This window comes from Grampus griseus, assembly GCF_964374135.1.
Source record: "Grampus griseus genome assembly, chromosome: 8".
NCBI classification, from domain to species: domain Eukaryota; kingdom Metazoa; phylum Chordata; class Mammalia; order Artiodactyla; family Delphinidae; genus Grampus; species Grampus griseus.
The window spans coordinates 14,078,260-14,105,603 of NC_139002.1; the positions used below are offsets into that span (position 1 = coordinate 14,078,260).

Here is a 27,344-nt window from a genome sequence, read left to right on the forward strand (position 1 = left end):
CCAGAAGGGATTTGTCTTGGACAAGAAAGAGGGACACCTCTTTCACTGCTTCTGGAGCAGAGTTAAGAATGGATTCGGCTATGTTTGTACACAGAACTTTAAGTGCTTCCCTCCTGATTGCCTCTAGTTTCTCTAGGAAATAGAAGACTCGAGGGACTTGAGGAGGGTGGTGATGGACAGAAATCCCAGCCAAAGAGAAGAGAAAGAGCTAAGGACACTTGGAAGGACTGATGGTCCAGGTGAAATTGAAAACCTGTACTTGCCTTGGCACCAATCTACCTGGCTGTGTGGTTCTCTTCACCACCGTGGAGGATGGGGGAAAGGTTATACACAAAGAATGGGAACCGCAAAAATTCAAGTTTCCTCTCAGCTTTTTCTTGAAAGACAAAAGAGAATCTCTTCCACTGACTCAGGGCCACCGTTTACCCACTCAAGGAGGCACCATCAGTCACTGGTCTCGTGCGAGTAAAATGAGCAGAGTAGAGAAAGAGGAGCGAAAAAGAGAAGAGGCAGAAGAACTGGCCCTCTCCCAGCCCGGTGGGAAGGAGCGGGAACATTTAGCCTTCCCTAAAAACTGAAGGCTGATACATACGCCCTGGGGTTCAACTTCTGAGCCTTCTCCCCGTGACCCTTCCTCTTTCCCAATACCTTCCAGCTGTCCCGTCGTGTCATATTCAGGTGCTCCACCCCCTCCAAACTCGCGTGCCTTTCCTCCACGTGGTTCTCTGCATATATCGGTCGCCTGAGAGATCCTGGCCGGGCGGGGCTTTAATGACGCCACAATAGGAACAGGCCAATAGCAGTGACGCGTCTCAGTGACGCGAGACGCGGGCTGTCGCTTTGCCTGCCCCGGCGCAATGAGGCAGCTGTCCGCTGGGTGGCGCCGATTTCCCAGGGAGGTCCTCTCCGGGCCCCCTGCGGAGGTGCGGGAGAGGCGGGCAGGAGCCGAGGCCAGGGAGCCCTCTGCGTCAGCTGCTGTTCATTGCGCTGCTCCAGTACCGCCCGGGACTCACCCGCAGCTCCATGCTTGTGCCCGGCTCGACTCGTCCGTCTTCGGAGAAGAGGCAGGTACGTGCCACCTGTCTGAGACTGAGGAGGGGGGATGCGGAGGGCAGTGCCTTTTGAGGCTCAGAAAGTGAGGTGTCAACGACAGCCTGGGCAGAATGGGCACTAGAAATGTAGGGCGAGCGCCAGCTGCGCCGAGGATCTCCAGCTGTGGGTACCAGTTGTATGGGGGGGCGGGGGCCCGCCAGCTGACAGCCTAGGGTGCCGGGAAGAGCCATCTGTGTGCTGATCAGTGTGTTCTAAGGAAACGGTGCTTGGGCAGGACCAGGTCTCTGAGGCCTGTGTGGGATGTGGCTGAGAGTGACGCCTGGACCCTGACAACCCCCTCCCCACGTGTGCGTGGCAGCTCATTTACTCCCTCCTCTCAAAGCTCCTGGGGGCTGTCTCTGGTCAGTTTGCCAAAGAGGGTGGGGTGGGGGGAGGGTAGCAGTCAAGTGGAAGAGATTTTCCACCAATCCCAAACCAGAAAGAGGCATCTTTGAAATTCTCACCAATCCCAAACCGGCAGCAGGCACGCGGTGCTCCAAGGCAAGTAACTTATACTTAAGTCTAAGGAAGCTCTGGCCAACCCATTCTAGCTAAGGTGTGAACATCTACCTGCTCATCTGGCTGCTCTTAGAATGGGCCTGAGCTGCATCCTGCTGAGCTCACCTCCCCAGGCACAGGCATGAGAAGGTCCCCAAGTCGGGGACGCATAAAAGGAGGAAAGGAGAGCTGGTTGGGCTGGGGTTGGAGTAGCCACCACTCCTCTGATGCTGTAAAGGATGCCAAGCTGGAGTCGGAAGGAGGACTGGAATGAGGGCCAGGTACGAGGGCGTCCTCTGAAGTGCATCATCGTGACCTGAGCTGAGTCAGTAGCCTCTGCTGAGACGGGGTGGAGGCACCATCCCGGGTACTCCCAGTGCTCAGGGAGAGCCATCGAGAAACAGGAGAAACAGACTGCGAGCCGACAAGAGCACCGAGGCCCCAGAGGTTAAGAATGCAGCAGCTTCCTCCTGTGACCCTGCCCAGCCAGCCCCGCTCCGTAGGCTCGGCATCCTGAGCACTCCTGCAGGTAGAGTGGACACAGCAGAGCAGCCAGCCTTGCTCCCGGTAGCCTGGGGGAATCTGCACTCGCTATATTTTTCTGGGTGGAGGAGGAAGGAGCCCAAGTGGGCCTGGCCCTTCTCTGATAGGTGGACTGGACATCTGGGAATAGGGCAAGGCTCGTTTGCCTTCCCAGTTATGGGACATGGACCAGCTCAGAAAACCATGGCGCTGATCTCTGGCATTAGAACAGAGCACTCCCGCAGGGTGGCCTGGAGGCCCTTTTCTCCCTAGCAAGCTTCACCCGGGAGGTACTACTACAAATACTACCACTAATTATAATAATAAGTGGAAGTATTCAATCTAGTAATAATTATCATTTATTGAACTCTTACTATGGGCCAGGAAATTTACAAATATTATTTAACCCTCACACCTGTGAGGTACAGCATTATTATTGCTCTTGCTTTACAGACTAAATAAGGTCCAGACAGCTTAAGTGACTTGCCCACTGTCTCAGAGCCAATAAAAGGGAAAGCCCCAGAATACAAGCCCAGGCCTAGAAGTCCATTATAAAAGAGTTTGGACCGGGAACCTGAGAGGGGTCCCTCCGGCCTCTCCCTACCTGTGTGCCCTTGAGCGAGCTGCTGTCTGCCTCTAGGTCTCCTCCGTTTCAAAACTAAAGGAGGTGGACTGAGGCTTCCTGCTCTTCTGCAGTTAAGCGACTGACACCTCCTTCTCCATATTTTTGCCTAATCCCACCCACCTCCCTCTACCCTCTTTCCAGTTGTTTCCCCTTGAATCCTCCTTCTGTTCCATTTCAAAATGCCTCCTTTCAAACAGTCTCATAGGATCTCCTTGCCTGGCACCGGCCCACCTCAAGGGGAGGGCCTGCCACTGCCCCTTTAATTCTCCCCGAGCTTGGAATGCCAGCGAGTGGAGCTAGCCATCTCCGTGAGGTCAGATAAGATACTATATATATCGGAGGCGGTAACCTGAGCTCCGGATTACCCGGCCGAGTCAGAGCCCTGCCTCTGGGCTGGCCACTGCACTCCCTGCCCTGCTGGGGAAGGAGAAGCCCCCAGATCCTGTCCAGTGTCCCCAGACACAGGTCAGTAACTGCCCCTTTGATGTCCGAACTTCACAGGGCCATTGTCCAGAGGGCCCTGGACTGTCTGTTTGGAGGAGCCCTGTCTGTCTGGGGGAGCATATGAGAGGCCGCCCCACCGGGCCTGGTAGGTGCTACGGACAAGACCAAGGGCTCAGAGGCCAGAAGGAGGAACAATGAAGCCCTAGAGGAGAGGGAGGGAGCCTGGGGCTCTCCCCTGGGGTGGGTACCAGGAGAGTGCCTGGAAGGGTGGTTGGAAAAGAGAATTTAAGGGTTCTAATACTGCCCGGGGGCCCATATCTTTGCCTTTTCTTGGAAGTGTAGCGATGCCCACCCCCCTCCCAACCCCAAATCAAGGAGCGCCCTATAGAGACACTGCCCTAAGCCCAACCACCTCTTCTCCTCCAGGCAGGATTCTGGCTCTAATCCCCAGTCTCTTTATCTTACCTCTTCACCCACTCCCAGCACTTGGGTAACTACTGGGATCTAGAGAGACTGAGAGGGACCCACTGCCCCTTGGATGACCCCTGCCAAGGCATATTAGGCACTAAACTGGTGGGTCAGTGGGGTGGGTGCCAGTCCCCGAGAGGCAGAGCCTCTAGTGGCAGGCTGGAGGGGAGTGGGCCTGAGAGGAGTAAACAGAACTCCTAGACTATGAGAGCACAAATACCCCTCACCCTCACCTTCCACTCCACCTGCATCCTCTACTTTGGCCGGGACATTCCTCAACCTGGGAATTGACGCTTGTGTGTAGACAGTGCCCCAGCAGCTGGGCGTGCGGCTTGGAAAGTGTAGATGACAGGGCCCCTCTCTCAGCCCACTTTACCCTTCAAGGTCAGCTGTCTCACTGTCTCATTCCGATGTTGTTAGCAAGCGGCTTTGGGAAGCTCTGAGGTCACCACTGTGGAGGTTCGCAAGCACCTAGTGGAACTGGCTGGGATTCCCCACTCACCTGTCCCGGACACCTGAGTAGGAGGGAAGGGACTAAATCCGGCTGAGGCGCACCTCTGAAGCCCAGCTAGGGGCTCTCTATCCAGGCAGTGGCAAGGCCACAGAAGCTGGCACGCCTTCACCCCAGAAAGGACAGCAGATCTGGGCAGAGAGGGGCCGTGAAGGCTGCTGGGATGTTGGGCATCACCCATCCCCTACCCTGGGGGCCAGGAGTGCCAGGGATTCCTGGGGAGCAAGTCCCTCCCCTGGCTGGGCAGGTTACGGAGCCCTTCACGTGAGCAACAGGAAATGACAGTGGCTGACGTAAAGGGCTGGTGGCCCCAGGAAGATAGGGTTCATTTTAACCCCTGACTCACCTAGTCTGGGTACCTCGGGGGGTGGGCTGAGCTGCAGCAAGGGTAGGAGGCTGGGGGGCATGTCCGTAACCAGGCCTTGGGCCAAGGGCCCTGGCTGGGGCCAGATGCTGGTGCCAGGGGACATGCAGGAGCTTGGCATCATGGGTGAAATGGAGGCCTCCTGGACCATGTCTCGGCCGATCAGCATCATACTGGGGCTCAGGTTGCACCTGGCTTCGCTTTCATTCGCCTGCAGTGGAAACTCGAAGGGCAGCTCCTGCGGGAGTCTGAAGCTGCCATGCTGTTGCCTAGACAGTGGATGCCTGGATCCCCCTCAACCCCATGCTGCAGGCCCCCCCCCCGTGCCAGCTCAGGGGGAGGCCAGGGAAGTGAGAAGGGAGGTGGGGGGTTGGCTCCAGGGTAGCTGTCAGCAGGCAGAGCCCAGGTAGGTCCCAGTCCAGCTCCGTCACTGCTCCCAGTGTGACCTTGGGGAAAGCCACATCACTTCCCCGAACCCTAGTTTCCTCATCTGCAAATGGGCATAATAATAGCACCTGTTGCTTAGGGCGATCGTGAGGGTTGAGTTAATACGCAGACGTCTTAGTGCAGTTTTAAGCTTTAATAACTTCAGAAATATGAATGCTAAATGCTTCGTTTGAATGTTTCATTATTTAAATTTCTTGTCTATTTTTTTAAAATTTTGAATGAAAATATTTTGAATTTCAATTTAATGTAAAAAAATTAAACCTTCAAATGCTGTTTGTAAGCCAGGGGCGCGGGGAAAGCTGTATGAGTGTTGGACTTCGGGCTGCTGAGAAATGAGAGGCAGCCCGAGAAGCACTCAGGGTGATGCCTGGTCCAGGGGTGCTCAGTACCTGCTGGCGGGACAGTGGCCAGCTGGCTCACTCATCCTTTCAGGAAGAGGGATGCCACCACACCTCCCAAGAGAGGGAAACTGAGCAAAGCGAGAGGGAAGCCTGGCAGAGCAGGGAAAAGCCGGGGGCCCCAGTGAGATGGCACGGAGGAGGAGGCTGGCCAGGGAGGCTGCCCCTGCTGTCTGAGGTGGCGGGCACCTGGGGAGGCACTGCCTGGAACCACATGCCTGTACTTGCCAGCTCTGGGTAAACAGTGAAAGGAGTCGGGCAGCAGGGGCCCCATGCTGGGCAGGGAGGGGGACGGGGGATCACAGCCAATCGGCTGGCCTCCCACTGCCCCATGAAAGGGCCATTCAGTTCAGGCCGTTCCTTTGGCAACAAGGAGACTCGTGGCCATGTGAGTGCCCGTCCTGTCCCTGTCTTGCGCAGCAAGGCTGCAGCCAGGGCCCCGGCCCACTCTCCCGCCCGGGGTGCATTCTGCAGCCTCCAGGGACAGCCGTGCCAGGTAATGCAAGGGGCGCCAATCCAAGCTGTCTGCTCACCTGAAAGATGCTGGCTGGCACTGTCCTCAAGAGTGAAACTGGGGGTTGGGGGAGGGGATAGGCATGTCAAGGCCTCAGCCCCAATAGGGACCCTCTCCCCAGACAGGGGAGCTGTAAACCAGCTGCCAGCGCTGAGAGGCAGCTTCCAGGGGGCTGTTAGTGATGGCATGACCACCTGAGGCTGCAGGGAGGGACAGGTCTGCCAGTTGCCTGCCAGATTGAAGTAGACAGGAGAGAGGGACTTAGGAGCCCTCCTGCGATTCTGGGGACTGGAAGGTACGGCTCCACCTCCAGACCCCAACCCTTCCCAGTGTTACTTGTGGGCCATCCCAGGGCCGTCTGTCCCCGTCTGCTGCACCTTGTTTGGCCCCAGCACTTCTGCATCAGCAGGGCCAGGAGAGGTCGCAAGCTTGGGGCACTGCCTGCAGAATACCAATTGCCTGGGAGCCTCAGTGTGGGGAGGCGTAGAGAGGCCCGAGGGGAGGAGGTACGAGCTCCTGCCCTGGTGGGGGTGGGGTGGGGTGGGGTCATATCTGATTGGCTGCCAGGTGTCCCAGAGCCCAGCTCCTGAGACCTGGAGTCTCTTTGACTTTGAATTATTGATGGCGCTCTCCAAAGTGAAATCGAGGAGGACTGGTCCCACGCCCCCGCCCCCTGTGCCTCTTTCTGTCTCTCCCCTGGCCTCTCTCAGCCTTCATTCTCTTCCTTCTCTGGACCCCAGAAAGCTAAGCAGATGGGCGGGAAGCTTGTGGTTTCCCCTAGCCCTCCTCCAGTTCTCTTTTCCTAGAAAGGGGTGAAAGTCATGCTGGAGGTGGGAACACAGTGGGGAGGGAGTGTACATGAAGGGTAGGGGGCCTCCGGGCCGGGCGGGAAAAGGGTGGAAGATAACTTATAAGTCATGCCTTTCTGATGCCGGCCTAGACTGAAATGGCTGGAGGTCTCTGGCAGGGCCTACAAGTTCTGTTCTGGGGCCTATATGGAAGGTGCCACCTGCTCACCTCCCACCCCTGCACCTATCTCACGCCTTACGTGGACTGTTTCTCGAGCTCTCTGCCTGGCCCTCAGCACTTGAGGCTTGGCACCAGCTCATCTCTGCCCTAATGGGCTGGGGCTGCGGCCTGGGGCAGGCTGTGGGCTGCCCGAGCCACTGGCTGCCGAACAGCTAGATTCTGCCCACTGCCCGCTCATCGCCCGCCGGGCAGGAGACAGCCAGCCCTGACGTTATTACAGGCCTACAAAGGGAGGAGCCGGGCTGCCTGGCGGGGGCTGGGGGAGGAGATAATAACCACTGTCATTGTTGAGAGCTTTCACATGTCATTATCTCATTTATTCCTCGCAACAACCCTGGGAGGCAGGAATCATAAAGATGATTATTATACTGATTTTGCAGGTGAGGAAATTGGGGCTTGGGAGGTTAAATGACTAGGGCAAAATCACCCAGCTAGTCAGCCACGGGGCACGTCAAAACCGGCCCCTACGCACACTCCTCTGAGGGTCCTGGATGACTCTGCACCCTCACCGCCCCAGGAGCCCCTGCTGACCCTCAAGGAAAGAGGCCCGATCCTACCTGCTCCTCCCTCCAAGCACCTCTGCCCTCCAGCTCCATTATAGATAAAGCCTGCATGTTCACGGTGATGGAGGGACTCTGCGGGCCCCCACGTGAGCCTAAATGTGATGGGGGTGCTGAGTCGAGGTAAAGTGGGAAGAGCACTGGGCTGGAAATCTGAGAGACATGGACGCCAGCCCTGGGCCTGCTAGTGCGTGACCTTAGGCAAGTCAGCGGCGCTTTTCCCATTTGTACAACAGAGAACTTAAGATGGATGACCCCTTCATCGAGTGGACACTCTCAGATGCCCAGGAAGGGGTTGATGGTCCTAACCAGTCATAACTGGCTGGAGCATGTACTGGACACAGCTGACTCCAAGTTCCTGAAAAACAACTTGGGCAAACATCTTCCGGTTTAGTCTGAGTAAGATCTGGAGGATGTGCAAGTCTTTTGTAGCAACAACTAAAGCAACCTTAACAGTGAGGGTAGGTAACAGGTGCAATGCATCTAACTGATAATCACCCTTGTTTCAGCACTGGGGAAATCTGGGATGGATTTCCAAATCTGATGTCTCTGCGGTGAGACTTGGTTCGGGCTGTTTCGCCCCTGTCTGCTTCAGTGTCCTCTATGTAAAGTGTGGTCATGGCTGCCCACTCCCTGGGACCTTGGGAAGATTCAATTGGATGATGGATGTGGAAATGTCTTCTTTTACTTGTGATAAAATATATATGACATGAAACTTAAAAAAAAAAGATGGATGACCCTTTAGGGCTCTCAAAACTCCTCAATTCAGAGGTTCTGTGTTCCTTCAGCGGACCCACCCCAGCTGCAAGGACTGAGGGTAGGGACAGGAGTGCTGCCTGCAGTGCAGGATTTTAGCCTCTAGGGGGCCCCCTTTGCACAAGTCATTATCACCATGAGCAGTTTGTGATGGGTGCTGGTAGGGGAGAACCCCTGGGAGGCCACAGGGCCCTGACTCCACTTGAAACAGAAGTCTTAGATCAGTGAAGACGGTGGGCTCTACCACACGAGGATCCCCCACCGCAGCAGGTGACCATGTCCAGGGAAGAACTCTGGGATTGGGTCTGGAGACCAAGGTCAGGCTCCTGCTCAGCCACTCATCGCCGCCTCCCCCAAACCACATGGGCCTCCTTTTTCTCATCAAGGATCTGGCCAAGTGATCCTCTCAGGTCATGCCAGCTCAGACAGTGTAAGATTCGCAAAAGACTCCTGCTCGTCCCGTAGGTCAGAAAGCAAGGGAGCAGTCTTAACTCTTGAAATGTCCAGCGTTTCCAATCCAGGGGGTGAGGGCGGTGGCATCCCCCCATCTCGGGAGTATCTGCAGAAGCTGAGGAGAGGAAGCAGATGGGACCTGGGTTGGAATACTATTTGTTGCTTGAAGGGCTGCAGAGGTAGGGCAGTCCCTGCCTCACCCTGGGGTGTTTGAGGGGAGCAATTGGAGTGGCCAGGACGTGCTGAGACGGATTGCCTGGTGTGGTTTATGAAAGCCAGCTCAGCTCTCATGCTTTCCCTGAGGTGTGAAAGCACGGGTGCGTGGAGACCTGTATGCCTGTGTGTGTGCGCGCAAATGCAGAGGTGTGTCTCAGCAGCGGGCCAGCCTCTCGTGGAATTAGACTGTGTGGTCCCTGGTTGAGGTCTGGCCAGCTGGGGATGGAGAGCAGGTACAGTGGGAGCCTGACCCCCAGCAGGGCCCTCTGACAACTGCTTTCCTTGTCTTTCAGCCCATGAGGCTCCCAGTTCCCATTGAGTGCCGCCCTGAAGGATGTCCCAGCTCTCCTCCACCCTGAAGCGCTACACAGAATCGGCCCGCTACACAGATGCCCCTTATGCCAAATCGGGCTATGGCACCTACACTCCCTCCTCCTACGGGGCCAACCTGGCTGCCTCCTTCCTGGAGAAGGAGAAGCTTGGTTTCAAGCCCAGCCCCTCCACCAGCTTCCTCACCCGTCCCCATACGTATGGCTCCCCCTCCATCCTGGACTATGACCGAGGCCGCCCCCTGCTGAGACCCGATGTCATCGGGGGTGCTAAGCGTGCGGAGAGCCAGACTCGGGGCACCGAGCGGCCTTCAGGGAGTGGACTCAGCGGGGGCAGTGGCGTCCCTTATGGAGTGACCACCAGCTCCCTCAGCTACCTGCCCATCAATGCCCGCGACCAGGGGGTAACCCTGACCCAGAAGAAGTCGAACAGTCAATCAGACCTGGCCCGGGATTTCTCCAGCCTCCGGACCTCAGATAGCTACCGGCTAGACCTGGGCCGCGGCCCCATGCTGGCCCGCACGCGCAAGGAGCTATGTGCCCTGCAGGGGCTCTACCAGGCAGCCAGCCGCTCTGAGTACCTGGCCGACTACCTGGAGAGCTATGGTCGCAAGGGCAGCGCACCGCAGGTGCCCACCCAGGCCCCTCACTCACGAGTCCCTGAAGTCCTCAGCCCCACCTACCGACCGAGTGGCCGTTATACGCTGTGGGAGAAGGGCAAGGGCCAGGCCCCTGTGTCCAGCTGCTCCAGCTCCCCAGGGCGAAACACCATGGTGAGTTTGCCCGAGGGACCCGGTGATGGGCTGGGGAGGCAGCCACTGATGAGGAAAGGACTCCCAACTTGACCGATGATCGAAGGCAGAGGTTTTTCTTCCCAGGCCTCACAGTGGCTGCTCCTGCAGCCCAGGTGGGGATGAGCCAGGGAAGTAACCTCGGCACGTCCGGTGCCCTCATGGTTTGATGCCTTTGCCCAGGGGCTTTCCCACTCTCCCCAGGAAACCCACTTCATGACCCGTGCACTCAGTGATGGCCCAGCAGTCATCTTGGAAATGCTCAGCTACCCTCACGTACACTGGGATTCTTATCCTCTACTTTCCCACCCAACACGCCAGGGTCCCCTGCAGGCCCTGCCCCATCCTGGACTGACTGCTGAGGCCCCCAGACCACCAGTGTGCCCCGTGGTAAGAGAGGCCCCCTGGCCCTGATTGCATCTCTCCTCCTGCTCAGGCTTTCACCTCCCAGTCCAGAGACGCGGCTTAACGTTGGGACATAAGACATCAGGAGAAGAGGGTCTCTCCTCTGATGGACCCTGCCTGGCTCAGGACAGGGTGTCTGGACAGGAGTTGTCCTCATGTGTCTTTGGAGAAAATGGTGCAGAACTTTTTGTCTAGGGCTTTAGACGATCCAATCCCTCTCTACTCCAATAGTGCCTGGGCTCGAATAAGGGAAGAGGCTCTGCTGGAGACAGAGTAAAGGCTGGCGTGGCCCCACCCACATCTAATCCCTGAACACACCTCTCTTGGGGCACTGACTACAATTCTGCCTTTTCTGTAGTCATTAGTTTACCCATTAGATGGTGAGCTCTCATAGGATGAGAAAGAAATCAGATCTCTAGATCCCTCACCATGTGCCTAGCTCAGTGTAGAACTCAGCTGACGTGCTTATCATGTGGATGGATGGATGGATGGATGGATGGATGGATGGATGGATGGATGGATTGGTGAGTGGGTGGGTGGATGGACGGGTGGGTGGGTGGGTGGATGGATGGATGGATGGATGGATGGATGGATGGATGGATGGATTGGCGAGTGGGTGGGTGGCTGGACGGGTGGGTGGGTGGGTGGATGGATGGATGGATGGATGGATGGATGGTTGGGTGGATGAGTAGGTGGGTAGATGGACAGGCAAGCATATGGGCAGGAGAACTGGGTGTTGTGTTGCCTTCGTTACTCTATGTACTCTTCTCCTACTCTTAGGACACGTGTCTCTTGGAAACAATAGCTATGCCATAGCAAGAAATGCTGCTTAAGGGGCTTGTCCAGAAAAATGGAGCAGGGGTGCAAGATAGGGGTGGAGCTTTGAGGCACGGATCTTGAAGCTCGTCATAACTAAAGGTCTTGAGAGGACAACTTTGATACCATTACTTAGAGAGTCTTGGCCCTGCTGGGCCGTCTGTGAGATGCCATGGGAGATGCAAAGGCTGGTGCCTCCCAGAGCGTTCAGGCCCTGAAAGGGCAGGGCTGGCTATGTCGGAGGGACGAGGAGTGGCACACGACAGAGCTGGCCCGGGAGAGAAAGACATGCTCTCAGGGCACGTGCGCTTGGGGTGGAGCGTGATTCCCTTGAACAGGTCTGGTGTTGCACAGCTCTCAGTGGAGGGGCTTGGGTGCTAGAGGCCTCTGAGGGGCACCCTCCCTTTGCTCAAAAGAGAAGGGCTATTTATTTATTTATTTATTTATGGCCATGTTGGGTCTTTGCTGCTGCACGCGGGCTTTCTTTAGTTACGGTGAGCAGGGGCTGCTCTTCCTTGCGGTGCGCAGGCTTCTCATTGTCGTGGCTTCTCTTGTTGTGGAGCACGGGCTCTAGGCATGCAGGCTTCAGTAGTTGTGGCACGTGGGCTCAGTAGTTGTGGCTCGCGGCTCTAGAGCTCAGGCTCAGTAGTTGTGGCACACGGGTTTAGTTGCTCCGCGGCATGTGGGATCTTCCCAGGCCTGGGCTCGAACCGTGTCCCTTGCATTGGCAGGCGGGTTCTTAACCACTGCGCCACCAGGGAAGCCCGAGAAGGGCTCTTTACGGGGCTCAATGTTCCTCAAAGTGGGGTCTGCAGACTGCCTACCTCAGAATCACCTACACAGCTTAACAATTCAGGGGTCTGGGCCCCACCCAGACCCCCCCGAATCAAATTCTCTAGGGACAGTGCCTGGAAATCTGCCCTTTTCACAAGACTGTCAGGTAATCTTCAAGCACACTGAGGTCCGAAAACCTCCCCTCCACAGACTAAACTGCAGAGCCACTCTCAGGCCCAATCCCAGGAGAGCAGGGCTTCCTCCTTCCCACTCAGGCATATTCCAAACCTCCCTGGAGCCTGCTGCCCTCCACCCCTTCCCCAGGGGACACCCCGGCCCCACCTCCACCCCCAGGGCCAGGGTGAGGGGAATTCTGAGAGAGGACCTCAGAGGAGTGGCAGATTGACCCGGAGCAAACTCAGCCACCCTAGCGTTCCTCCTCCCGTCCAGAAGCAACCCCACAACACAGGGAAGTAGCCAGCAGCCCGACAACTGAGCTAGGGTTTCACTGTGAGCTCTCGCTCCAGAAGATGCTATCAACTGGGAAACGCCCCTCGTGGGCTCCGTGGTGTAAGACTTTGATTTAACCTCACCCTCAGCCCTCTAACCTCACCCCTCTCTCTCCTCACCACCCTCACCCTCGCCTCTGGAGCTGACTACATCTTGCTGGCGTGAGAACATCCCTGTGCGTGGGGCCTGGACCACTTCTGCCTAGAACCAGGTCCAGTTTCTTTTCCGATCTCCATCTGGGGATCTTACTGTCTCATTCATTCATTTACGGTGCTCCGCTTACTAGCAGCATAACCTCAGAGAAGTTCCTGAACTTCTGAACCTGTTTCCTCTGTGAAACGAGAGCAATCATAGTTCCCACTTCATAGACTGTCGTGAGGAATCAAAGGTTGCGTGTGAAAGGGCCTGGCCCGTAGTAGGTGCTGCATACATGTCAGTCCTCCTTGCCCCCTTCCAGGTGCTCCAGGACGCAGGAGAGGTGTGAGCCATGGCCCCTGCCCTCGGGCATATGCACAACTAACTTGGGGAGATAAGTTCCAAAAACAGTGGCAGTAGGAGGCCTCCCTAGGTGTTTTGCAGTGTCATAGGTGATGGGGAAGGGAGAGGTCATCCGAGGCTGGGATGGGCTGCTCTGACCGCTGAAAGAACATTTTGCCTCTTTAACCTTGGACACCTCTCACCTGAGCTGTGTCCTCACCCATGAAAGGGAATGGTCATGCCTGCCCTGCCCACCTCCCAGGGATGTCATGAGGTTCAAAGCAAATAATGGATGTGGAGGAATCTGAAACCAGTAACATGTGATGGGAGAGTCGGTTTAAACTTAAGGGGGGAAAGGAGATGATGGAAAAGAAGGGGCACTTGGCAACTGACTAGAGTGGGAGAGGGGACCCCCGTTGGGAGGAACAAAGGTGAGAAGGAAGTGCATCCTGGGGCGGAGCCAGCATGATCTGACTCCTCTGGGGCAGCCGTGGCCCCAGGGCTCTCAGGGTAGCTGACCTGAACTACAGCTGAAGTACAGTAAAGGGAGGTCACAAGCAGGACCACCCACCGGGGACTAGAACAGTTCTAACCAGACTCAGTCCCCTTGTTAATAGTAACAGCCCACGTGAACTTGGACTGTCACAGACTCAGCTGAACACGGGTGAAGAACTGGTGTAGGGGGACAAGAATTCTGAATACCCCCCACCTCACCCCCAGCTTGCTTAAGTACCAACAAAATGCCACTCCACGGAGGGTGCAGCTCAGCCTAGGACAGTGAGGGCTGCCCCAGGCTCCACCTTATGACAGACTGGAGAGGAGGGAGGTGTGTTGGTTCAGAACTGATTAAAAAAAAACCTTTCACTACCTTCAGTGGGGACTCCAAGGCAGGAAGCCAGGCCAGGTGAGTTGGCCCTGCAGAGAGCCAGGGGCCCAAGCACGTCCCCCCTCTGCCCCACCTCTCCTGTTCCCTTGGGCCTATGGAAGGACAAGCTGTTCCCACTGAGCCCTTCCAGGGCTGCGCTTTAACCCCTACAATCCATCCTAATCCTCCTCCGCTCCACCCGCTCCAGCTGCTCCCTCCCCGGCCCTGGCATTCTGCCTGCTGGCCTCAGCCCTGCCGAGGCCACCCTCCTCCTTTCCTGGGGCCCTCCAGAGCACAGGCCACGGGCCGGGCCGGGCCGGGCCGGGCATCTGCGGCTCGGATGCAGGGCCTGACCTGGCCTCTTGCACACCCGTGCCCTCTGCTCTGGGACCTGTTGCTAGGAGCAAACGGCCTGGGCACCTGGGTCCTATTTGCCACTGGGGCTGCTGACTCATCTCGCAAAGCCTCGGGTTCCAGCTGTTCAGTGACAGGGAGATTATATAAGCGGAGGTCATGTGATTTTTCTCTCGGGTGGGACTTTGGACTTACTGCTGCCAAGCAGCAGGGGGAAGGGAGGAGTTTTACTCCAAAGAGAACTACTCGAGGACAGCAGGGGCTGCCCTAGGGCTCCTGGGTGAGAGGAGTGACCTTCCTCTCCGTCCCCTGCCTTCTCACTGTTTACTCAGCCACTCCGAACTGCATCCCTGCTGTCTTATTTGTCCAGCTTGGCGGCCTGAGACCCTGGGGCTTGTCCTCACCCACTCGGCCACCCAGAGGAGGTTGAACTTCCTCAGGGCCTGAATCTGTGCTGACAGCATAGGAAGGTCACACAGAGGAGCCCTTAAGCCAGAGGAGTCCCACGGCCAGGACTAGTACTAGCTGCTGAGAAAGAAAGGGCAGTCGGTTTGTAGTCTGTGGTTAGAATCACAGACACTGATGTCTCCAGCCCTTGAAGACCGGCTGTGGGCTCTGACCTGGCTGGTGGCCTTGGTGCTGCCTTACCCAGGCTCGTTTTCTCAATCAGTGCCCCGCACTGTGCTCCCTGCCTCCCCCTCCACCCCGCCTCGGGGGTGTCTCCATGAGTTAACGTGGCGCAGGGGTGGGCTCAGCAAGGCAGAAGTTAATCCAAGCCTGGCAAAATGTTCCCTGCCCCCGGGAGAGCCGCTCCACTGACCATCGGCTACAGAAATGAACAGCATGTTCAGGGCCCAGAGCTGCACACGTCGTCCCCTGCACCCTCTCACCTCAATGGGTCCATAGAAACTGGTGCCCCACACAGAGGTATAAACGAGAGAGGGAAGTGTGTGGGCCTCTGGAATCCAGCTGGTTCAGGCCGGACTGCCCAGGGGCTCAAAGGAGTACAGAGCTTTTGGCCTCCTGGAGTCTGAGTGATGCAGGGAGGCGGAGCTTCCTACAGACCTAGGTACCGCTGGCTGGCCCTCCGTCCCCAAGGGCACTCGTGGGCTGAAAGCCAAACCTCCTAACAAGGACTCTGAGCCCCTACCAGTTCAGTCAATCAGACCACCAGTCTGTCCCGTTTGCGGTGGTAACAGCAGGTGCGCCCAGGAGCAGGGCCTAAGCAGTGTTTCCAAATCCAGGACCAAGCTGCCCAGTAAGATCTGAGGGAACAAAGTATTCGCCGTCTTGCCTTCGTAGAGCTAACGCTGACTTTAATTTATTTAAATACTCCATCCGTGCCAGGAAGGATCTGAGGTGAGAAAATACCTACGGGGGAGGCAGGCCAAGCACAGGGTCTGAGAAATGGCCGTCTCGGGCTGCAGGAATGAGCCCTGCAGAGATCAGCTCAGTGTGTCTGAGGCAGAAAGTCATGGAGCCGGAGCCAGATTCAGATCCCAGGAGACCATATGCTTTACCCACCCCACTTCACGAAATGGCACTGAGGAGAAAGGGTCTCAGAGGGGCTTGGCTAGTTGAGAAAGGACCTCGGTTCTTCCTTGGCGGTGTCCTGCAGCCGTCAGACCTGCCTGACAAGACTGGACCCTGTGGGAATTCTTTCCGCCCCGGCTTCTCAAAGGGCTCCCATGCAGGAGCTTTCTCCAGCTGGGCCTCCCCTCTCCCAGCAATGCCCCTAACCTCCCGCATCCCAGGAAAGATGGAGAGAGCTGGCAGAATGTCATGATGTCCCGGGGTGGCTGGCCTACGTCATGGGGAGACAGGCCAAATGCTCCAGGGGGTGAGCACCTGATAGACAGCGCTTCCTGCAGCTCACTTACTCGACATGCAAACCCAGCCTCGCCCCACCCTCTGGGCTCAGTGGGACTTCCAGGATGGCCAGCAGAGCCTGCTCTGGCCCCCTTTCATGATGAGCTCAACGTCTTTATTAAGCACCCACTAAGAGAACCCACAGCCCCGCCCTTCAGGAGGCATCAGTGTGATGGTACAATCAACACACAAGCTCAGACCACTTACAGAAGCCTTAGAGACACTTATAACACAAAGATAAACATATTAAGACAAATTCATACAGTGGAAACTGAATGCTAGTAGACTGAGGGTATACAGGGATGGTGTTTCGAGCTGGGTGGAGTTCATTAGAGAAGGCTTTGTGGAAAACATGAGTTTTGAGCAGAATTTACAGGTTGGTAACTGGCAGAGAACAGGAAAGGCATTCCAGAATCTCCTGGTAATTGTTCCTAGCATGGGTTTTGCTGTAGGACGGGTCTGGGTTCAAAGCCCCACGCTGCCATTTACCAGCTACGTGGTCCTGGAAAGTCATTGGACCTCTCAGGGCTTAAGTTCCTTCATCTAGAAAATAGAGGTAATAGTTGCTACATCACTGTGTTATTATGCAAGTTAGCTGGGCTAATATATATAAAGCACTTAGCAGTGCCTGGCATTTAGTAAGTACTTCATCGGTGGCAGGTTTTTTTTTTTTTTTTTTTTTTTGCGGTACGCAGGCCTCTCACCGCTGTGGCCTCTCCCGTTGCGGAGCACAGGCTCCAGACGCGCAGGCTCAGTGGCCATGGCTCACGGGCCCAGCCGCTCCGCGGCATGTGGGATCTTCCCGGATCAGGGCACGAACCCGTGTCCCCTGCACCGGCAGGTGGACTCTCAACCACTGTGCCACCAGGGAAGCCCGGCAATTTTGTTTTTTAAGCGAGAGAAGGCAAGTGCTAAAGCAGGTTGGTTGGCAGCGGGGATCAGAGAAGAGTGAGGGTGGTGACAGTGGTGTCGTCCGGCCTATGGATGACAGTCTCACAGACAGGGCTACCTGAGGTTTCCAGAATGGATAGAAGAGTCGGGTGTTTCAGGGCAGGGGAGTGATGTGATGAAACGCAAGCCTTGCTGCAGACAGTGTGGTTAGGAAGGGTGTGGTTAGGAAGAAGGAAGCATGGAGGAAAAGGCTGTTGCATTTTGTCCAGGGTCCAGGTTTGGTCACCCGGCAAGGAGAGTGACTGTGGAGATCACCCCTCCTAACATCAAGCCTCACTTATCACCCAGGAGAACGCCCTGCAGCTCCTGCCACCTGCGCACTCCTCCCACCACCGCTGCTGGAACACACAGGGGCAACCGTCTGTGCTCCCCCCTCAGTAGCACAAAATCGCTGTTCTGTGGGAGGCCTGGGGTACAAGCCATACATGCGTCCTGGACACACTCCCCATGTGGCTGTGGTCGTGTGTGCCGTGTGCGTGTACATGTGGGGATGACAGGCCAAGGGAAACAGAAGGAGGCCACAGATGAGTAACAGCACACACTGCTGCCTCCCAGAGTATTTTTAAATGCTAAAAATACTGGCTAAAAATACCCATCAAGCTCCAAACAAGATACTTTCTCCAGGCAGATTCTGTGTGGGTCCCTGATAGGTGAGGGGGGTGGAGCAGCAGAAACCTTCAAGCATTGCTGCCCTTCGGGTCAGAGGAGTACACTCACCCCACACCAGCTGAGCACCTATTTCTCCACCGTGGTGGTACTTTCTCCCCATCTCCCGAAAACAAATCAAAATTTGAGATTCTAGGAGAGATGGAGTTGGGTACCTGGGTAGAAGAGGCCAGAAAAGGTTCCTTCCTGGGGCCAAAAGGTACGGTGATGTATTGTACCATATAAAAATATGGGCATTGCCTCTCTTGACAGTGGGCCAAACTAGGGCTGGAGGGAGGAGGGGTGCTCAATGCCGAAGCCGTGGAAATCTACCTTCCTAACCTGGGCCCTGTGACCCTCACGGTCTGTGTCGATGTTGGGCTCCAAGAAAGCCCTGAATGCTGAATCCCCCCTGAATGCTGTGCAAAAGTTTGTGCGTGGGTGCATTTTTCCCTGAAAAAAATGAGTACAGAGCTTCCATCGGGTTCTCAAAATGATCTGCAGCCCCCAAAAAGTTAGGAATCGTTTGCCGCCTTGGGGGAAGCTCACCCGGCTGACACTCGTCCTTGGAGACGTGTCCTCTACGGGCCTCAAAGACAGTTTCTCGAGTCCCAACCCCGAGGTGCGTGCCGGACTCCGCGCTCCGGTGCTGCCGGCCCCCGGGGGCTGCCAGGTCTCTGCGGCCGGCGGGCTCTGTCGGCGGCAGGGGGCTGGGGGCAGCCAGGCGGTGGGCGGACCCGCGGGAAGCGCGGGGTCTGGCGGGGTCTCAGCCTCGCTCGGGTCCGCGTGCTGGCGGCCGGGGGCGGGGCCCAGCGGGGGCGGAGCTGGAGCCCTGGTCCCGCCCCAGCGCTGACGTCGCGCGGCCAGCGGCGCGGGCGGGGCCGCCAGTCTGCTAGAGAGAGAGAGAGAGAGAGAGAGAGAGAGAGGGAGAGGGAGAGAGAGAGAGAGAGAGAGCCGGTGCAGGGGCGGTTGGCGGCGTGCGCCGCGGAGGTTGAGGCGGAGGAGCACGCGATCTGCCTGCCGTAGCGGTTGCCGCCGGGCGCCGCGGACGGTGTCGTGTGGCGGCCTCGCCGGCCTGGGCGTCCGGGCCGTGGGATCGCGCGGTACTACCCCGCGCCCCCTTGGCCAACGTTAGGCGAGGGGTCGAGCCCGCCACCCGCCCGTCAGCATGCGCACCTCGTACACCGTGACCCTGCCTGAGGAGCCCCCCGCAGCCCCCTTTCCCGTCCTCGCCAAGGAGCTGCGGCCGCGCTCCCCTCTCTCCCCTTCCCTGCTGCTCTCCACCTTCGTGGGGCTCCTGCTCAACAAAGCCAAGGTACGCGGGGCCCTTTTCCGGGACCCCCAACGCCGAGGGCTGGGGTTCCGCCTCCTCCCCGGGATGCCCTCCCTCCCGCCCCCTGCTGCCGCGCGCCGGGCCCGGGCACGGAGCGTCCTCAGCCCCCACCCCTCCTTTCCCAGGGTCTCCCGGCAAGGAACGCCCCTCCCCGGGTGATCTCACGCTTACTCGCGGCCCCCACCCCTTGTTGAGGTCCCAGCCCCGGAGTCCTCCGAACCCCCCTTCCCCTTCCCTCTCGTCGACCCCTGCACCAGGTGGCTCTTGGACTCTTAATTCCTGGCACCTATCAGGACAGGTGCAGGAAAGCGTAACCTTGACTAGTTCTCGGTGTGTGAGGGAACGGGCAGCTCGCTGGACTCCGCGGGCGTGACTCCTCCAAGGCCAAACCCAGCAAGAAAGGCTGGTGGGAAAGGGGCCGCCTCCCCGACACTCAGTTCCAAAAGGCCCTTTCCCAGAGGGTCGGTAACAGGGGTCCTTTGACCCCGCGAAGGGCAGAGGAGTTGCAGACGGGGAAAGAGGTCAACGTCCGTTCCCTTCCCAGCCCTCCCCAGTTCAGCTAAGTGGGCACTGGATCCCTCAAATGACGTAGCCGCCCCCGAGTGATGCTGGGGCTAAAGGCTGGGCACTGCCCCCTCGGGGAAGAGAGAGGGGGCCAGAGCCTGACAAGTCTTATGTAACAGCACCAGCTCCCGTGTTGGCAGTGTGTGCACTGCCCCGTGCCAGGGCCATACCAGCCTCCTTGGCCATGGCTGACCCTCATGGCACAGGTGAAGTAAGCTGGAAAGCCCTTTCCTGGGGTCTCGAGTGTGAAGACACAAACCTCCATCAGCCTTTCTTCTATAGCTCGTGTTCCCAGATGTTTCCCCCGCGTTAACATAGAACAGGCTCTTATGAGCCCCCTGCTCCTTCCCTGGGAGGTGAATGCTGTCTGTTTGCTGGCAATGGAGGTGGCATCTACCTTCAAGAACAGTGGTTGCTACTGAGTCAAATTAGGTTTGCTGATGGCTAATTTTAAGGAAGCTCTTGACCCGAGCTTTCTCCGCTCTTTGCACTTGAGTTCCAGCATCCCAACTGGAGTCATTTCCTTGTCTCCTGGTGAGAGGCTGGCTGTTCAGGGTCTCTCCCCACTTCTCCAGTTTGGGCCTCTCCCTGTCGGCCCTGAGGTAGGATTGTTTTTCCCGTAAGAAAGGTCACTCCTGGGACATTTTGTTTCTCTCTGGAATGGAAACTGCTGACTTTCCCTGCAGCTCCTGATTTCCTATTCATGGCAGAAGAATATCTGGCTGGGCAGAGAGCAGCCCTGCTCTCCCCTCCGCTCCCACCCCCTGAGTGCTGTTACCCAGCCGCCTTCTACACAGAGTGCTTAGAAATTGGCAAGTAGTTTGGAGCTCAGGAAATCTTAGACAAAGGCACAATCCAGAACTAAGAGGGTCCCAGCGATGCCTCGAAGGAGCCTCCCCCACCTCTCCACCCGCCAGGCCATAAGCAGGGGTAGAGCCTCGAGAATAGTAACCGTAGGTCGTGAGCTGTTCTCCTTGACCTTCCCTCTGTTGGGTCACAGTTAAAAGTGTCAACACCACAGGAATGCTTCATTAGAGAGATGCCTCCAGTCTCCCACTGCCCCACCCCCACTAGAGCTGCATGACTACTGCCTCAGCCACGGGCCCCCTTTGGTGGACAGCGACAGTCACCAGCGGTAGAATGCTTTGCTTCTGTGGCCCGTTTAGACAGATGTTGTCTGAGGCACGGGGTGGGGGGGTAAGAACTAATAAAGCGCTGCCGGAAATAGATGTAAGAGTGGGTGTCCTGGGGAAGAAAGAGCAGGTATTCGGTCGTGGGCAGGCTTTAACGTTTAGTTCCGAATGGGCAACACGGAGACGTCAGTGTTTTTGTTGGGCCCCACGTCTACTTCAAAATGCTGATAAGGTCTTTGTCCGGGGAGTTATCTCTGTTGTGGCCCTCTGACTGGAGCATCAGGGTTTACTGAGATTGTCGTGAAGATTTAAATTCTGTGTCTGGGGCCATACACTGCTGTTCTTCAGCGGGTGTCTGTACCCCACCTGCTGCCAATAGGCTTTTCTTTCTAGCTGCAGGTGGACAGCAGTTCTCTCTGCTGGTTTAGGTGTTTCCTTCCCTACCTATTAGTGTTAGACCTGAGAATTGGCAAGGAAGGATCTTCCCACTTGTGGGATCAGCGGGGCAATACCTGAGAAAAGCCCTCCTTCAGCCTGCCTCTCCCCAGCCCACCCCCTTATGCTGACAACCTCATGGGCTTTGAGCTGCTGACAGCACACGGCATGAGTAATTTTAGCTGAGTTATTTCAGGCTCCTGTTCTGATCAGGCTTGAGCTGGCCCCACGCATGCCCCAGCCAGTGTTGCTCCAGAGTTGCCTGCTCCCAGGTCCCCTCCCTGAGATGGAGGGTGGAAGGCTCATCTGTAGGCCGATGCTTTAACCCTTTGAGCCTGAAGGTTTTCTGACTCCTTGGAGGTCAGGCCAGGGTCAGCCAAGAGACCTGGACAAACACGCTCAGAGTCCTCGCCGGAGCACCTGTTCTCCCTCCCACCCCCTCACCAGCCTCCACAGTAGGGACAAGAGCAAGAGGAGCGCCTTCAGCCAGGTGCTCACCTCTGCTTGGCCCAACCTGCCATCAGAAGGATTCCCAGCCGGTGGCCAGTCAGGGTGTTGAAACCTGAACCAGGCGAGGAGGATTCTCCCAGGCTTTAATCAGCCCTCAGGAGCTGAGCTCAGCTGGAAGGAATTCCACCTGTCTCTGGCGGTTCAGAATGGCAGGCCAACTAGGGTTTTTCCCCAGATGAAGATCTAGACTCAGTTGAGATGTTTTGTCATTGAACTTTGCAAGACCTCCTTGAAGTGCTCATTGTGACGGCTGCTTTAGACATCAGGCATGTCAGGATACTGATGGAGGTCATTTGAGAGAGTGCCTGGATTTGGGGCCTGAAATTCCTTGGAGCCAGGTATATGAACTCCTGGTCTCTGGCTCTCATCTCCAGTCTCCAATATGGCAGAGAATGAAAAGTAACATAAAGATGGGGGAAAACACGTAGTCGATAAAAGAAAGCAAAGCCTCGAAGAACATTTTTGTTGTGTGTTGAAAATGACAGGCATTCCACACCCCTCTTGCCTACAACGTACGTAGACTGAAGTTGAAGAGAGAATAATGTGTGTGGCTTGATGCCACTGGCTACAACTGGCAGAAAGTTGCAGAGAGAACCTAACATAGGCCAGGCCTCTTCCTTCAGCCTGAATATGCCACGTGTTCTTTGCTTACAGAATTCTAAGAGCACCCAGGGTCTGGCTGGTCTCCGAAACCTTGGGAACACGGTGAGTTCTTCCTCAGCCCACTTCTTTCCTGAGGCCACTCTCTACCATCCCAACTGGGACCGTCTAACCAGAGTCCCCTCCTGGCTCCAGCCGACTCCCTCCCTACCCGCTAGGCCAGCTGGTACCTGCCCTTCTTGGCTGGTGTTTTACAAAGTTGCCGACCTCTTCCTCAGCCCCCCCCCAGCAGGAAGCCCTGCTGAAGAGGAGTTGCCCTTTGAACTGGCAGCTTAGGTACTGTCCTGGATCCTTCTCCTCGAGGACAGCCATCACTTCCCACCCACTTCTGTCCAGCTCCCCCACTCCCTTTTGCACACCTCTGTAGTAAATAACCAGTTACATCACCTGTGCCAGCAGTGGGAACTTGCCTCACTTCACCGCTTTACTTACAAAAAGAGGCACTTGAGGCTGTGGGAGGATTCATTTCTGGGCCCGATGGACCAGAGGGCTCTAGGTAGGACGTAACTAGACATGCCAGCCAGGGTCTTTGCTCCGCGGCTGACATGCAGGTGGTCTCTCGCAGTGCTTCATGAACTCCATTCTGCAGTGCCTGAGCAACACCCGGGAGCTGAGGGACTACTGCCTCCAGAGGCTCTACATGCGGGACCTCGGCCACAGCAGCAGTGCACACACAGCCCTCATGGAAGGTGAGGGGCGCGGCCCTGCTCCCCCTCAGGATGCTTTTCCCACTCTGCTGTCGCTGCACTAGTAGTTGTGTGTCATGTGTTCCTCTCCTATTTCTCTTTCTTTGGCTTCTTTTAGTTGGGACTCTAGTTTAAGAATTTCGTAGAGAAAATGGCTTAGCTGTCCTCCACGCCCCTCTCTACCCTCTCCTTCCAATAGAGTTTGCAAAACTAATCCAGACCATATGGACCTCATCCCCCAATGATGTGGTGAGCCCCTCTGAGTTCAAGACCCAGATCCAGAGATATGCACCGCGCTTCGTCGGCTATAAGTAAGGGCCTTGGGGACGTGACCTCCCCGGGGTGGGTGGCAGCAGCAGCAGGTTCTAGGGGCCAGAGGTGCCGCTCACTCCCTTTTCTTCGGGTTCAGTCAGCAGGACGCTCAGGAGTTTCTTCGCTTCCTTCTGGACGGGCTCCACAATGAGGTGAACCGGGTCACAGCGAGGCCCAGGTCCAACCCTGAAAACTTCGACCATCTTCCGTAAGTAGGAGGAGAGTGCTGGGGGCAGAACTACACGAACTTCTTTGGGGGTAATGATTTGGGGAGAATTTTGGATATTAAGGATTTAGATCCCTAGGCCTTTAAACTTATCATGGTTTGAGCTCTGACCCAATTGTCTTCCTCTCTCTCTGGGTCCTAGTGATGATGAGAAAGGGCGCCAGATGTGGAGGAAATATCTAGAACGGGAAGACAGTCGGATCGGGGGTAAGTGCGGGCACGGGGGGCAATGCCTGCCTTCCCTGCTAAGTGCTTTGCCTGAGCAGAGCATGAGAAGCCCATTCTCCCGGGGACCCCTCCTGCTATCCAGTGCCCAGCACCCAAAGGTCTGAGGCGGGAGCGGTGAGAAAGGAGACACAGTGTTTAAGCATCGCATGTCCGTCTCTCCCCAGATCTCTTTGTCGGGCAGCTGAAGAGCTCCCTGACGTGTACTGATTGTGGTTACTGTTCTACAGTCTTTGATCCCTTCTGGGACCTGTCTCTGCCCATTGCTAAGGTACGCACCCCTGTCCCCCTGCATCTGAAACTCCCGCTCTTACCCTTTCATGTCAGCGACCTCTGACCTTCATTTTTCTCTCTCCCAGCGAGGTTATCCTGAGGTGACGTTAATGGACTGCATGAGGCTCTTCACCAAAGAGGATGTGCTTGATGGCGATGAAAAGCCAGTAAGTCACCCTCCTTGGCAGCGAGAGTGCATCTCCCTGAGCCCTCTTGGGGGCGGACCAGCCTAGGAGTTGCTGGATTCGCCTGTTGGCCTCTCTCGTGAGTCCTTCCCAGCTCTGTCTATCCTGTCTTTCAGACGTGCTGTCGCTGCCGAGCCAGAAAGCGGTGTATAAAAAAGTTCTCCATCCAGAGGTTCCCAAAGATCTTGGTGCTCCGTATCCTTCAGCTCGTCAGGGCAGGGACTTGACATTAGAGAGTGACTGATGACAAGGGCCCAGGTGAGGGCCAACGGAGTAGGAACCTCAGAACGTCAGGCGGCTTTTCTCCTCCCACGTGCCCTTCTGCTTCCTGAGAAGCGCAGTCACCCTCAGGGGCTCTGTCTCCTGTTCTCGGACTCTGTTCTTGCCACCCTGTCTGTCCTTGACTCACACCAATACCAGATCTGAAGCGGTTCTCAGAATCCAGGATACGAACCAGCAAGCTTACAACATTTGTGAATTTCCCACTAAGAGACCTGGACTTGAGAGAATTTGCCTCAGAAAACACCAGTAAGTATTTTTCTGCACTGGAGGCGCAGAACCGAGGCACAAGTGTCTAAGGTACAGCGAGGAGGCCAAGAGGTGGAGGGACGCTGCTAAGGAGTGAGACGTGGAAACTGGGAGTAGCGGCAGGAGGGGGGGCCCGGGGGCAAGGGATGCCTCGGGGGCTGGACGCCTTGTGCTTCCTCCTCAGACCACGCTGTTTACAACCTGTATGCTGTGTCCAATCACTCCGGAACCACCATGGGCGGCCATTACACAGCCTACTGCCGGAGCCCGGTGACGGGAGAATGGCACACGTTCAATGACTCCAGGTGAGACAGGCCTCGGGCGCGGCTCCCGGCCGTCAGGCACCTGTACCTCACCCAGAAAAGGTCAGGGCCAAAAGGGGTGCTGTGCATTCGAAGACCCTCCAGAAGAGGGTGGCCTCGGGTGTCCAGTAGATCAGAGACGGGCCCTCACGCTCCCCCAGCCGCTCTGTCGCGTCATGGGGCCTCGCGGCCGCCAGGCTGACCTGTCTTCTCTCCACAGCGTCTCCCCCATGTCCTCCGGCCAAGTGCGCACCAGCGACGCCTACTTGCTCTTCTACGAGTTGGCCAGTCCACCCTCCCGCATGTAGCAACGACGAGCTACATCTCATCCTTCCCCGTGGTGGCCCTACACCCTAAGTTTTTTTAAAAAGACCAAAAAAGGCAAAAAAAAAATAAAAACCCACCTGACTAATTAGCAAAACCTAAAGGAAAGTGAAGCTGCCGAGCAGGAGTTGCTGCAGCCTGGCCAGCGTCTGGGGTGGGGAGCCTGCTGCCCCCAAGTCCCGCCTGGCAGGGAAGACCAGCAGGACACAGACCGAGCCAGCACAGTGTCCCTCGGCTTCTCGTGTTTGCATCTGTAAGCTTGTGGTTTCTTCCTGTGTGTGATTAAACAGCCGTCTGTGGGGAGAAGCTCCTCATCCGCTGGCCGCGGCTCCAGCCCCGGCCTCCCGGAGAGACAGCGACCCCTGGAGCCTGCTGGGGAGGATCGCTGCCCGTCTTCACCAGCCCAGGAGCAAGAGAAACACCCATGAGCCAAGAGCCCTCTTAACGCTGCTAACTCCGGGGGGACAGATGAGGGGACGTCTTTGAAAAAAGCTGTTTTTGGTTTTTAAGAGCCCAGCTGTTTTTTTTAATTTACCGTAACTAAAGTTTTCAGACTGGAGATGCTGTCTTTCACACCTCTTCACAGCTGGGACATTGTGCTGGTCATTTTTCTTTTTTTTTTCCTTAATTCTTCAAAATACAGCTTTTCTCGTGCCAGCCCCCAGTGGTGCTAGGTGGGAGTTGGCCAGGCCCCAAGCACAGCCACAGTAGACCTGGGCTCTGACAGGTTTCTTGTTTGTTTTTTTAACGTTTTGGATGGAATCTAGTTGCCTCCAAGAATTGTGCCTTATAGCATTTGGGGACCAGGGGGTGACTGCCCCTCCCTGAAATATCCCTCAGCCTCTTCCCTTTTCCCCAGTGCCATGTTCAGAGCGCCGGGGAGCCTCAGGGTCGCGCCCGTAGCCCCTGGCTTGTTTTGCATTGCAGTGAGGTGAAGAGGAGAGCAGGTGAAAGGAGATTTCTTCTGATAGTGTTATCAAGTTCTTCCCGCCAGCCTCCTCTAACCCAGTCCCGGGCTACTCCCCAGCTGTTGGAAGGATAGCAGGAGCCCCTTACCCTCGAGCTTCTCTCACCTTTAATTTATTCCTCCTTAACTTGCTGTTCCTCTCCGACCTTCCTGCCCCACACGCCCTTCTCAGAGCCTCCTGACGTAGGCCCTCTGGACCGAGTTTCTCAGGGATGCCCATGCCACCCCCAGCTCCAGCTCCTCTCGGCATCGGTCTACAGTCCAACCTGGGAGCTGGAGCCTGGGTGTTTGGGGACATCTTGCCTCAGTTGTATGGTTCTTTCCCATGGGCTTGACTCTGCCCTAAGTAGTTGGGCAAAACTCTGTGCTGCCCCCTAGAAAACAGCTGTTCCGCACCAAGGCACGGAGGTCTGTGCGTGGAGCCCTCTGCACACCCACACGGCTGGGCCCCACCTGTGCCCCTCGGAGCCCAGAACTTTCCAGTGTTCCCAGGAAGCATCAGAAAAAGACACCCTGAGTCTAACTGGCCTGACACCCTTCTCCAGGGAAGACCTGTGAACCTGAGCCAAAGGGCTGGTGTACACTTGTTTACTGTGTAAGCAAGAGGAGAAGAATGTGTGATGTACAGTGGAACCTTGTACAGAATAAATAATAGCTTTGAGAAGTAAGTTGGTACGTGATGGAATCTTGATCTGGGACAGGTCTGAACCCAGGAAGCGCTCCTAGCCTATCAGTGGAGATAGTTTACTGCTGCAATCAGATTGTAGATTCCAAGTTCTGGACAAAGTTAACTACCCACTTCTTAGCTTAAACTTCTCAATTCTGTAAAAAAAAAAAAAAAAAAGCTGCACTAGTACACATTTTGAACACTATATTCCTTATCTGGATTCACTGATACATTAACATTTTGCCACATTTGTTTATGTATACTTTATTCTTTGGGGCAAAACATTTACGGGCAAGGCGTCCTGTCACTTCTAAATACCTCAGTGTGCGTC

General features: G+C 56.3%; 1 protein-coding gene across 4 annotated transcripts; it reads left to right on the plus strand.

Annotated features, from left to right (window-relative positions):
• The first annotated feature begins 990 nt into the window (after positions 1 to 990).
• USP2 (ubiquitin specific peptidase 2) lies at positions 991 to 26,158 on the plus strand. 4 transcript variants are annotated; one of them, XM_082659815.1, is made up of 13 exons: positions 991 to 1,068; positions 9,191 to 9,999; positions 22,313 to 22,363; positions 22,884 to 23,007; positions 23,204 to 23,315; positions 23,414 to 23,524; positions 23,685 to 23,749; positions 23,935 to 24,038; positions 24,127 to 24,207; positions 24,342 to 24,420; positions 24,646 to 24,753; positions 24,938 to 25,058; positions 25,276 to 26,158. In XM_082659815.1, exons 2-13 carry the CDS (start codon positions 9,232 to 9,234, stop codon positions 25,361 to 25,363), a joined length of 1,812 nt encoding a protein of 603 aa, XP_082515941.1. In that variant the 5' UTR covers positions 991 to 1,068; positions 9,191 to 9,231; the 3' UTR covers positions 25,364 to 26,158. The 4 variants fall into 4 exon arrangements, with proteins under 4 accessions (XP_082515941.1, XP_082515940.1, XP_082515942.1 ...); XM_082659814.1 differs by lacking the exon at positions 991 to 1,068 and adding an exon at positions 3,105 to 3,202; XM_082659816.1 differs by lacking the exon at positions 991 to 1,068 and adding an exon at positions 3,105 to 3,202 and having other exon boundaries at positions 22,908 to 23,007.
• Positions 26,159 to 27,344: the final 1,186 nt, after the last annotated feature.

Coding starts and splice junctions, on each gene's coding strand:
- USP2 (XM_082659815.1), top strand. CDS start 9,232: ATGTCCCAGCTCTCCTCCACCCTGAAGCGCTACACAGAATCGGCCCGC. Junction 22,364..22,883: donor TCCGAAACCTTGGGAACACG/GTGAGTTCTTCC, acceptor GGTCTCTCGCAG/TGCTTCATGAACTCCATTCT. Junction 23,316..23,413: donor CCGCGCTTCGTCGGCTATAA/GTAAGGGCCTTG, acceptor CTTCGGGTTCAG/TCAGCAGGACGCTCAGGAGT.